General features: G+C 39.0%; 1 protein-coding gene across 1 annotated transcript; it reads right to left on the reverse strand.

Annotated features, from left to right (window-relative positions):
• Positions 1-3,725: 3,725 nt before the first annotated feature.
• On the reverse strand, positions 3,726-7,643 carry mycla (MYCL proto-oncogene, bHLH transcription factor a). Its single transcript, XM_079636397.1, has 3 exons — positions 7,082-7,643; positions 5,833-6,422; positions 3,726-4,845 (listed from the first exon to the last, which is right to left on the reverse strand). Exons 2-3 carry the CDS (start codon positions 6,395-6,397, stop codon positions 4,277-4,279), a joined length of 1,134 nt encoding a protein of 377 aa, XP_079492523.1. The 5' UTR covers positions 6,398-6,422; positions 7,082-7,643; the 3' UTR covers positions 3,726-4,276.
• Positions 7,644-12,626: the final 4,983 nt, after the last annotated feature.

Genomic DNA, 12,626 nt, shown 5'->3' on the forward strand with positions numbered 1-12,626 from the left:
TTTATAGTGCTTGCATAGAAGAAAAATAGAATAAAATGCAAATTTACACGGCAAAAGTACAGTTCTTAGTTTTATACATGCTGATCCCATAGGCATAACATTAAAAAAAATAGCAGAGTAGCACCTTTTTCCAAAAGTATTAAAAGTGTTTGCCTAGCTACATGCACACCATCACAGATGTAAGAATTATTGCTGTATTCTATCCAACTTGCACACAGAATTCCTCTTAATATTTTTAAAAATGTGAAATTTAATATATTGCATCCAGGAAAATTGTAAACGGCATCAATGATAATGCATTGAAGTTAGTGAAGACATGGTGCTGCTGATAATTGAAGGTTTGATGACCAGGAGTCTAAAATCTCATTAAAGACAAAAACCAAACAGACAAAGGCCTCCTTTCCATAACTGAGATACAACCCCTTCAGCCAATCACAGCACAGAGGGGCGGTTTCAAATGATACAACTGGGTCTCTGGGTTCAGTTGAAGGCTCTCTCCATTCATTCATCTGAGAGTGCATCAACACAATGCAACAGCTGTTCCTTACCAACGAGCACACGTAGACTCACAAACCCCTGAAATCCAATCTAATAACCACTTAGGAGTGTAATACTTAAATAAAATTCAAGTACATGTATTTCCTGTATTTAAGACAACACTTTAATTTGGTAATTGTTAATTAGATATAATAAAAAATAAAGTTGAAAGTTTTCCATCACATAACGAGTGTTGCATACTGGAATGAAGGCAGACCTAAATGCAATTTGTTTATCAAAAAGCATTTGTCAACAACAAAAAAGTTTTAAAACATGAATTCCATGGATGAATCATTCAGTAACATGCATGAAGAACAAATAGGGTCAATTTAGATGTTGTGCTGACTTTATGAGTGTCTAATAGTGTGTTTACCGGTATATGCCGTGTTTGCTAAAGTTACTTTTAAAAGCAATGCATTGATTACAATATTTTGCAGTGTTACTTACTCCCTAAAAAAGTTAGTTAGCCTACTTGTTATGGAAAGTAATGCGTAACGTTACGTTTGCGTTACTTTTTTTCTCATCTGGGGCCTGCTTGTTTGTTTTACAAATACAGGTTTGCATACAATTCTGAGTTTGCATTTCGCTGTTTTTATTCATTTTGAGGAATACTGAATCTGTTTTTTGTGCAAGTGAGATGAGTAAATGCATCCTCACATTTAGTCTAGAAATACAATAAATAATATTCACACAGCACACACAACAGCGCACAGTCTCTTGAGACGGCGGAAGATACAGTTTTCTGTTTCTGTTGTTTAGATTATTATTGGCTCCTATATGTAGGATTAATTAATCAACAAAAATCCCATCAAGTTGGGTCAGAAATCTTGGGGTAATCTTTGATGACCTTCCCTCAAAGACCACAATGCAAAGACAGCGCGATCATACAGGTTTGTACTGCATAACGTCAGGAAGACCCTTCTTAACTGAACATGCTTCACAACTTCTCGTCCAGGCCTTTGTCATTTATATACTTTACTATAGCAATTCTCTTCCGGCTGGACTTCCATCATGTTCGATCAAACCACTAAATGATCCAGAACGCTGAATGGTCTTCATTAAGCCCAAGAGAGTCCACGCCACATCTCTCTGCACTGGCTGGCTACCAGTTACGGCTCACATCAAGTTCAAGATGCTTGCATATCAAGCTCTGCACCCTTCACTCTTATAAGTCCACATCCCCTCCAGAAACACGAGGTCCATAAATGAGCAAAGCCTCATGTTACCTTTACTGAGAGACACAAAATCACTGTCCAGAACGTTTTCTTACACTGTTCCTTGCTGGTGGAACAATCTTCCCAACCCTATCTGAAAGAAACAGAAGTGAATAAACAGCTGAAGATTCATCTCAACTGCATCCTGCTGGAAAAAAAATCCCCTATGCTTTTCCTTTTCCTTAATCTCTGCCTGTTCTAGCTTATTCTATTGTAAACAATGCTCTGAAACGCTGTATTACCTGCACTGCTCGTGTTTATTGCCTCTTTGTGATGAAACCTCATGTGTGAATCGCTTTGGATAAAAACGTCTGCTAAATTAATAAATGTAAATAGGAAAACAAAAGTAACTTGCGTTACTTGTTTGAAAAAGTAACTCCGATATTTTCTTTTCATTTAAAAGTAATGTTACTTTACTAGTTACTTGAAAAGGTAATCTAATTACATTAAAGTGGAGACGCATGGGTCTATCTGTTTGCACCCAGATGGCTGTTGTTTAAACTGTGGGATTAAGATTACTTGAGATTTGAGCCAAAAGCACACCAAATAAAATCAGTTGCAGATTTACTTAAATGTTTGGCCAGACAGTTTCAGTTTCAGAGCAAGTCAAATGCAATAAACTTGCTTCTGTGCCACACCCAGACCATAACGTCCACAGACAGTGAGGTGACAGACAGACCGAGAGACATAAACACTGCCTGTCCTAGCTGCAGTTACTCTCTGAACGAGAGAAAAGGAGAAATGAAAGAGATTGGAGAAAACACACACACACACACACAGGGATTAGGAAGTGGGAACTAAATAAATGAGTGTGTGTGGCAAAGATTAGCTTCATTATGATCAGTGGGTCACCGGTTGTTTGGGATCTGTCTGACTTCCTGTGATTCTATGGGAATGGAATCTGGGTCAGCGCTTGGCAGAGATGGTGCTGGTACAGCCGGGCTTTATGTCTGAGAGAGAGCTACTGTTTATCTGTGGATTCTTATGTAATAGACAATGAATAGACTTTTTTTTTGTACAAAAGCAGTAGCAGGCGTTCACCAAAACAATTATGCTCACCAAGGCTGCATTTAGTTTATTATTAAAAGTATAGTAAAACATGACCTACAATAAAAAAAAAGTTAACAATTAATTTTCAGCAGCCATTACTCTATCTTCAGTTTCACATGATCCTTCAGAAATCATTCTAATATGCTGATTTTGTGCTCAAGAAACACTGATCAATGTTGAAAACAGCTGCACTGCTTATTTTGCGTAATACAAAGTTTAAAAGAGCATCGTTTATTTTAAGTAGAACATTTTGTAAGAATGTTTTGACTGTCACTTTTGGTCTATTTAACGTGTCCTTGCTGCATAGAAGTATTCATTTCTCACTCTCAAAATAAAAACCTTTTTCTCAAGACAATCATGAAGTAAAATCTGATGGACTAAACTGCTCCCAGTTTGGTGAAGAAATTCAGATACTCATGAAAAGGCATAGCGCTGCTTGCATCACTTCCTCTTTCAGCTTCCTGCATCCCACTTCTGCAGTGTTAAGAATTCATTTTGAGAAATGAGATATGGGATTATATTTAATATATGAGAGAGAATAAGCCTTCCATAAATGCAAATCAGTTTTCACACCTCCACCATGTCACGGTTTAACCTGTTGTGCTGGATAATGGGGGTAAAGGTGATTTTTTAACTACCTGTTTTGCAGTAAATATCCAGAACACTTCCTCTTTCAGCTTAACAGGCACACACAGGAAAGGGTCTGAAAAACTAATCTTAACGTGAACCATAATTTGCTGCCTCTTAAGACCTCAAAAAATAAAATAAAAATTCTGACCAGGAATCAGGAATTTTACACTTTAGCTTAAACTGCATTACTCTAGCTTAGGTTTACTCTTACAAGACGTCTGGAGAGTACATAACTCAGTGCACTTTACAGTAATAGTGTTAATTTTAGACCCTATTAAATGGGAAAAACCACGTGTCATTTTAGATGCTTTATTCTTTAACAAAATAGAATCTCTGTGCAGTTGATGAGTAGATACAGGAGGACAACATCCTCTGAATACAGTATTTACAACAAGTTTTGTACAGATCAAGTTATGAACAAGACATTTCATATTTTCTACACATGTTCAAACACCATGCTCCCCACTCATAATAGCCCCCACCCCCCACCCCACCCCACCCCACCCCACATGCATACAAACACCACCCACCCTTCTTGCCATGGAGGTAAATGTATCAACTTCCTCTTCATCGCCATCTGCTGAGGTTTATAAAGGCATTGCATGTGCACATTTCTGTCATTGTCTCCTCAAACAAAGTTGTCCATGTGTCGACTAAAATCTAGAGCCCAGAACGCACACATGTACAGATCCCTTCAAGAAGGGCAGATTTCAATGTGATTTTAAAGATCTCCCTGCAGTGTTTTAAGTGTCATTTCAGTGATTGACAAACAATGAGTTCTCGTCCATAATGAGCTTTGGAAATATTGTGCAGTGTTAAAGCAGACTTTTTTTTCTTTTTTTTTTTCAGGAGTTCTGTAACGCACTGATCCTGCGGAGAAGCTGTTGTTGTTTGGCTTTCAGTTTTTTCTTCTCCTGAGCGTGTCGCCGTTGGCACCCGTGAAGCTTCAGCAAGTAATCCGTCGCCTGCGTCAGAATCGCCACCTTCGAGGTCTTCGAGGATCCAGACAGACCTGGAATCTCCTCCCGGAGCGCCTGGAACCTCGAGCGAAGGTCGTCCCTCCTCTTTCGCTCCAGGAAGTTACGTCGCTGCTCGCTGAAGTCCTCAGAGTCCGATGTGGCCGGCGAGGAGAGTGGCGACGAGGGGGAGGACGAAGGCTCCAGACGTGGCCGTTTGCTCACAGGCTCGATCTCATCGAAGTCATCCTCAGGATCCGTGTCAGGGGAAGGAGCAGCGTAATTGTGCTGCTGCCGATGTAGAGACACGTGGAAGTGCTTGGGACATGGGCCAAATGGATCGGCACTCACTGTAATGGTTACCGGCGTTCGTCGGCTTGGAGGGCGACCGCGCTTCGGTCGGTTGTCCACCGTCACCACGTCAATCACATCATCATCATCCTCATCGTCATCCTCATCTGAGACCACAAAACATTTGGCACATTTAGCTAAAGCACTTAGCATATCAAATTAATTGACATCTTTTCCAGCACAACATACTATATAAAGAGAAAACCAGAATGGTCTGCCAACTAAACAAAAAACAGAAAAGGAAATTTACAAATCAAATTAATGCATGCACTGCATAGCAGTTAAATTAACCAATGTGTGATGGTTGTTTACATGTCACCTCAATAATAAGTCAATCTGTAGAATATTTCACAGTTCTTGGCAAGAAAGTTGCATTCCAACTACACAGCCACATGAGGCAGTTTGTTTTTAATGCCATACCAGCTTCTATAGCCATTTAAAATGGCAAAATAGAGGTCAAAATATAATAAAACTACCACCAAGATTTTAACCAAATTTGTATAAATAGAGAACAATACCCCAAACTTATTCTGATTATTGTTAACCTACAGTATTAAAAAAAAATGTGTTAACTAAAAAAAATAAACAGACGAAAAATATAAATTAGAAATATTAATTCATTAATCATGAAAAAACTAAATGTCAAGAGTCAAGACAGAACATCTTGTATGATGAACGTAAACGCTGCATGACCTTGCTTGCAGTGACAATTGAGTTTATAAAAGTGACATTTCCCCTCACTAGTGTGGAGGGTGTGGGAAAGGAAAACTGGGCGTGGAGCGCACTACAGAACTTTAAGCAGAGAAAAAAGGAATCCGCTGCAACAACTGACGCTCCACATCGGCTTTAAGCCTGCGAGTGGCTGGGTCCCAGGCAAAGCTTGATACTTTGGCTTCTTATGGATCAATTTTCAATGGAATGGAAGAATAACACCAACTAACTGCCAAATCTGATCTGAATTGAAAATGACTTGCAACAACATTCATCTTTATAGCACAGTAACAGCAGATATATCACCTCATTGGCTCAGGATTATTCTGAAGTACAAATGGACTCATGCCAGTAATCACATGTGAAGGAATCACATATCTTACCGGATGAATCCGAGCGACACTCCGAACCAGAGGAGCCCGCAGCCACTTTCTTGTTATGCGGGACAGGGAGTTCCAGGACTGCGGCGGGGCTCACGCACTGTGCCGCATGGGTCCCAGTCACGGGCGTGCCCGATGGAGCACGAGCAGTTTTCTGTGTGGTCAAGGTCTGAATCTGAGCAGTCACTGGTGCTCGCTCGCCAAGAGCCACTTTTTCCAGTCGGTGACTCGTGGAAAAACCACTCCACATGCAGTCTTTGATAACGATAGAGCCCAGATTACCAAAAATGTCCAGTGGGTCGAATTTGTGCAGCCCCTCGTACTCCTCGTCACATGTTAATACCTTCGGCGGTGCCCACCCGAGCCAGTCCCCTGGTAGCGGCAGTAACCAGTCCCCAACAAGGGTCCTTGAGGGTGACATGGGCGGGGTGGGAAGCAGCTCGAATTTCTTCCATATGTCCTCACTTGGGGCTGTAGACTTAAAGTAGTCCTCCTCGGTGTCCATCTCATCGTAAAAGTAGTGCTCCATGTCCCAGCCGTACAGTGTGTGTGTGTTGACTCCAAGCATTGCTGCAGAACCTCTACAAGATTATCTGTGAAAACAACGGGGTCATTAGATCAAATGATGACTGCCCACGTGGAGTTCAAATGCGACGCAATGCACATTACAAGCAGAACGCTCTCCCACAATGCATGCTTCTTACTCATTACTTAACTCACATAAATGTATCTACTTTAAAGCAAGTTTGTAATGATACATATTTACATGCACTTTTGACATGCAAATACATTCTCACCAAATGCATTGCTTAAATAATATATTTACATGTAAACGCATATGCTCAATAAGTGCACGCTCTTAATCGAGTGCATTGATTAAATGCCCTAACTATAAATTATAAACACATTTGATTTCTGTAGCACGCGCACAACTGCAGGGGTTCGTCTAGTTAGCGCTCGTGCAGCCACAAAACAACCAAAGCAACACATCAAAGTCGTTAATCAACACTAGCAGGATTAAATCAATGATTAAAAGTCACACAGAAACCATGAGTTGCGGTATACATGTGGTGCTTTATACTTCTATAAAGATTAGACGCACTAAAACAAGGGGGTAAAGGGAGCACCCGGGTCCGATTAAAGGATCCAGGAAATGTTCAACGGCCCACGGGTTAACACGAAAGTTTACAACGAAACGAACTTAAAGTATGGTTTAAGCAAATTATGGAATTCTGATGTAAAATGCACTTACCATGGGGTCGCAGACCTGCACAGTCCAGGGAGAGTCTACGGGACGCGCGGAACAGAACAAAGAAGCGCAGCGTCCGGTAGAACTCCGGTACACACGCGCTCACTAAACAATAGCGCGCGAGACACACCAGACGCCTCTGTTTACGGCCGTTTAACCTGAACAACGAGAAAAGTTTTTTTCCCCTTGCAGAAATAAAGCGGGTGTCCTGTTACAACGGCAGCAACGATCGATCCGCGTGGTGCAGTGCAGCCGCACCCTCCCCCAGCCCACTGCCGGTAAAAGTGCTTTCGCGCCAGATCTGCGTCTTTGTGTGCGAGGGCGTCGCGTGGACCCACCCACCGGAATCATAGGGCGGGGAGAGCGTGTGAACCGCGCTTAATGTGAATGTGAAGGCAATTCGCAGCACTAAAATAAGCATTTGAATGAAAATAGAAGCGTCTACGTCACTACTACAATCTAATCACGATTGAGCTGATGCGTCTTTTTAATTGTCTTCTGATGCATGACGCACTAATCAATATGTTGCGTCTGAACTGGCCAGGACAGCACGCGCTAATCCTTAAAAGCCAAGATGCAAACACTGGAGTTTTTTTCACTCTGTACGGTTTTGTTTAAAGCATCTGTTGATTAAATGCAACTGATTTTTATTTTTTATTTTTTATTTGTACTTTATTAATTGCATGATAAATGTAGGCCTATTACACATCACCAAAGTGTTGCAGAGAGGAAAAGCAAGACACAGTATAATAAACTTCTAATAACAGTAATTTGAAAGCAATAAGATATAGCCTAGAGAATGAAAATAAGCCATAAAATAACAAGAATAAAAAATATAGGCAACAAAACCAAATGAAAAAAATTACCTTTAAGGAATATTTTGCATCAATCCATACAGTCCATCCATATCATTCTGCTCCCATATGCCCCCCGAATTATTGTTATTATTACAAATTTAATTGTCACCAGTCAGATAAAAAAAAAAATGCAGATCACAACTGACATTTATTTTATTCTGGTATTGCTATAAACCCAATTTAAAATGATGGGATTACAAAAAAACTTTTCTTTCTTTTTTTTTACAAGAGAGATACAATCAAATGAAATGGTTCCTCATTTTAGCTTAATAAACCAATCTATTCCACAAACCAATTCCACAAATGCATTGATCAGTGTATTTAAGTTTGTTGATGAACGGCCATGCATTTCTTTGTATTAATTAGCCTATATGATTTCAGTCAGGAATTCTAACTCATACTTGCTATGCATGAACATCTATTGGAGACAAGTCCATGTTTTTCCATTTCATTTGGATTCAGCAGATTTAGATTCCCTGAGATTTATAAAAGAGGTTGTGTTGATGTCATGAACCCCTCCACCCAACACACTCCTCGCTGAGGGCAGAGTGTGAACGCTGGTCGAGTAGAAGTGTGATCTAATGCTTGACCGTACGGAGCATCATACATCTACGCAAATGACCAGAGCAGATAGTGGAAAAGGTTTAGGTCTATCAGGTCATACCCTGAAATTTCTATGAAACTTCTTTCACAAGCAACAGATGTGTACAGATAATTTGTATAGATATGGAAGTAAAAAAGTGTATTACAGGAAAAAGTGCCAGTGCTCAAAACGAAATGTGTCTGGTATATACCATGTTTCAATGGTATGTTTCAGGATAATAGAAAGAAAAAGAAAGTGTCCAGTACCAGGAGTGCAATATTTCTCTTTGTAACATTGTGTGCTGTTAAGATGGAAACTGGGAGTATGCATGATCATCAAACCCCTACACAAAGACAGGAAAGATGGAGAAATGAGAGTTCTGCAACAGTGAATTGTCCTAACAACCAGATCCGCATTTTCGTATTAAAAGTATGTTCAGATTATTTTTAACTAAATATAAAAATCTGGGACACACACATTTGAGCATGCTAGTTCTATTAACTGCTCTGGACATCTGTTGTATAAGTCTGGTCAGTCAAAACACTCAGTCAAGTGGTCAAAAAGCTTATAATGGGCAGTAGCTACTTACTAAAACAAAGAACCCCCCCACACACCCAAAGAACACACACACATACACACACCTTTCAAGGAGCACATGTCTATACTCAACGCAGATTGCATTTAGGCGCCCCCTACTGCATGAAGGATATATGACACTTCCTAACCCTGTGGCTTGCATGAAAGAAACAAAAGATTTTTTTTTTCAGTTTCGTCCATCCCTCATTCCCAGAGAAATCCCATAACATCTTATTTCCTGCCCGGAGGGTTTGTACACGGATAATTGCATAATAGTAAAATAATACACGGAGATAAAATAGAACATATTCCATAAAAATATAATATATATAGGCCTAGGGCCTATATGTATTTTTATTCGCAATTATAATAACACATGGTTAATATAAGTTAATAGTTCATATATATATATAAGTTTTACATGATTTTACATTATCTTTATTTTTTAGGCTATACTGAAATATCTTCCCATTGTCTTTATTTATTTTACATCTGTGGCTATTTAAACTCTAAACTCAACCCTCTCTGAGCATCACCACAACCTACTAACACAAAAGAAGTCACCCAAGGACATGACAGTAGTATTGAAATCCCCCACACAGTTCTGTCTTTCTCTCCTCTTCTCCCACTCCCTTGCTTCTGTGCCCCACCATCCCCCTCTTCAATGGAGGCAAAAACTTGGAGGCCACTGTCTTTGTTAAGGCAACAGATTAGCCCGTAACAAAGGGTTAAGGGAGGGTTAGCGCTGCAGGCTAGCTGCGCTCCATGTGCTGGGAGCTGGTATTGTTCTACAGAGACTCAGACTCATATGCGCATGTGGAGAAAGGTTGGAGAGGCTTAACACCTTTCAGCAATTACACTATCTACACACTCTCTAAGAGGAGTCGGGGGAAAAAGAGCATACAACTTCATTAGGGGAAAAGAGATGATGTACATGAACAATAATTGTTTGCACACATGGAAATGGACTGATCATGAAAGACTGAGTATGCGCAGTTAAAGTAAACACAAGCTATGGATGATGACAAAAGATCTGACAAAATAATCCTTCTGCCATTCAAAGAGGTGTGTTTGAGAGGAGTCTGATCTCCAGACCAACTCCTGTTTCTGCCCCTCAATCCCCATTATTCCCCTCATCTCACCTTTAACCCCATATAAACCCAGTGACCTCAGAGGGTTTCAGAGACCAGACAGATTTGATGTGAGAGCTCTGAAAATGAGTTTGAGTTGCACATGAGTTTATGTTGTTTATGTTGCACATTCATGAAGTTTATCTCATCAACCGTTCAAAAGTTTGGGGCCAATAAGATTGTTTTTTATTATTCAAATAAATGATAATTCTACAGAAGGTTACTATTCAGATAAATGCTGTTCTTTTTAACTTTACATTCACAAGAATCCAGATTGTTTTATTATTATCATGGTTACAACATATTAAGCAGCACAACTGTTTCACAAAAAATACAGTAAAAACTAAAATATTGTGAAATAATATTACAATTCAAAATAACTGTTTTTATAATATATCAGTTGTCATTTGAGTTTAAATACATTAGCTATTGTTTCCTGAGGATGGGCCATACAACCAGCACAATCCATGATAAGTGAACTACAGAGATCAGAGAAGCCAGTTTAAAATTTAACTCATTGTAATTGTCATGGGAATTTCATGTGTCCTGGCATATTCAACAGCTTTTGAGGGAAATTAAAAGGTGGCATTTTATTTACTATTTTGCTCTGTCTGGTAAATCATGTACTTTATTGATTATAAAATACGATGATTTAATCCAAGTTAATTTGAATAAAACTTAGTTTGCACTGATTATATTTCCATTTGAAAAAAATTCCACCTCGTATAATTATTGCACGTAATTGCATTGCTGTCCAGCAGATGACGCCACATCCCTTGAAATTCATTCGTCATAGGAACGGAGACCAAACGGAGACCAAAATGGCCATTTCAATGATTTCCATCCGTGTATCATTCGTTCAGTAGTTTTTTTGTTTAATATTGAAAATAGAAAAATTAGAAAACAGTTCCTTTTCGTTTTTTTTTTTTTTTTTTTTTTTTTTTGCCAAAAAACGAAAAACAATTTCAGCTTGATTTTTCATTTTTCGTTCTGAGGTAGAAAAATTAATAAACAGCTTGAATATTCGATTTCTACACGTGGGCGGGAATGAAACGCCCCTTTCCTCTGATTTGTCGTCATCAGTTCCGCACAGCAGAATAAGAGTCCTCCGCTGCTGCAGCTGAGGTGCGGATTCTTATCTCGTTTATTGGAACTTCAACTACATTTCATATTTTTCTCATCAAACAACCAGACTAACGAATGGCTCGACACAACCCGTACCGGGGAAAGAGCCTAGACAGGGTTTTCTTCTGTGTAGATAATAGATATAAACTCAGCTTTGCATCAGCTGGGTATGGCAGGGTAAATGACGGCTGCATGGTCTACTCCTGCATGGCTGCAATATAAATAAATTTATATTTATGAATGTAAGCATGTGTAGCCAACTCAATTCACATAAAAAGAAAGTTGAAGAGCGCAGCATACCTTTAAAATGTTATTAGTTTTATTATAAAACTAATATGGTTTTATTACATACTGAATTGGTCGACGTTTCTCTGAGTTTTCTTTATTATGTTGGCTTGAGAAAGCATATTTAAACATTATTATTATTTATTACGAGAAATTGACTCCGCCTAGAACTTAAATGCTTCACTAAACTCAGCTCAGATCTTCAGACTGGTCTGACTCGCTTATATCTTTTCTAACGTAGGCTAATGCTCTCCACTAGAGGGGGCGACATAAGTATTTTCTACTCTCTTTCCCTGTTTGCAGTTAAAATTACAAATAAATGCACTTCATTCATAAATAGGCCATTCATGTGTATGAGTACACTTCAAGCTGTACAACTAAAACTTGTTTGCCACTCTCGGTTTTATTTTAAGATATTGTTATTCACATTGGTTTTTGCATTTAAATTTGTCCATCTGGAACTTTTATTTGTCATGAGCTCCTATTTTAAGATATAGCCTACTAGAAAAATCATGATTCAACAACACAAACTCGGTCTTTTGCCATGGCTTGCCAATGCTATACTGCCCAGAACAAACAATATTTTCTCCACACGAGAGGTTTAAAAACCATGCATGCAGTTTTTGTGAAGACGAGCGAATCTTACAAAGGTTTCAGTTCTGTTTAGGCTATTGTAGTTTGCAATGCTTGTTATGTGCCTAAATTTATATAGGCCTATCTATCTATCTATCTATCTATCTATCTATCTATCTATCTATCTATCTATCTATCTATCTATCTATCTATCTATGAAAACTTGAAATATAGCTTAAATAACAGTTTAAAAAAGGTGGTCTGCTATATTTCATAAAGGAAGCGGTCGTTGGCGTTATACGAGGACATTCTGAATATTAGCCTACTGTACAATTAGCTGGCTTAAAAATGCGGATTGACCATTGCACATATTCCAGACGTTTTATATGGGAAGAACCATTATGATTTTTATACTGTAC

The sequence above is a fragment of the Phoxinus phoxinus genome (genome assembly GCF_949152265.1).
Source record: "Phoxinus phoxinus genome assembly, chromosome: 14".
In the NCBI taxonomy this organism is placed as follows: domain Eukaryota; kingdom Metazoa; phylum Chordata; class Actinopteri; order Cypriniformes; family Leuciscidae; genus Phoxinus; species Phoxinus phoxinus.

What these genes read in the sequence shown, in the direction of transcription:
- mycla (XM_079636397.1), bottom strand. Translation starts at nt 6,397, where the DNA reads ATGCTTGGAGTCAACACACACACACTGTACGGCTGGGACATGGAGCAC. An exon ending in GTGTCGCTCGGATTCATCCG is followed by an intron (nt 4,846 to 5,832) that starts GTAAGATATGTG and finishes TTGTGGTCTCAG; the next exon opens with ATGAGGATGACGATGAGGAT.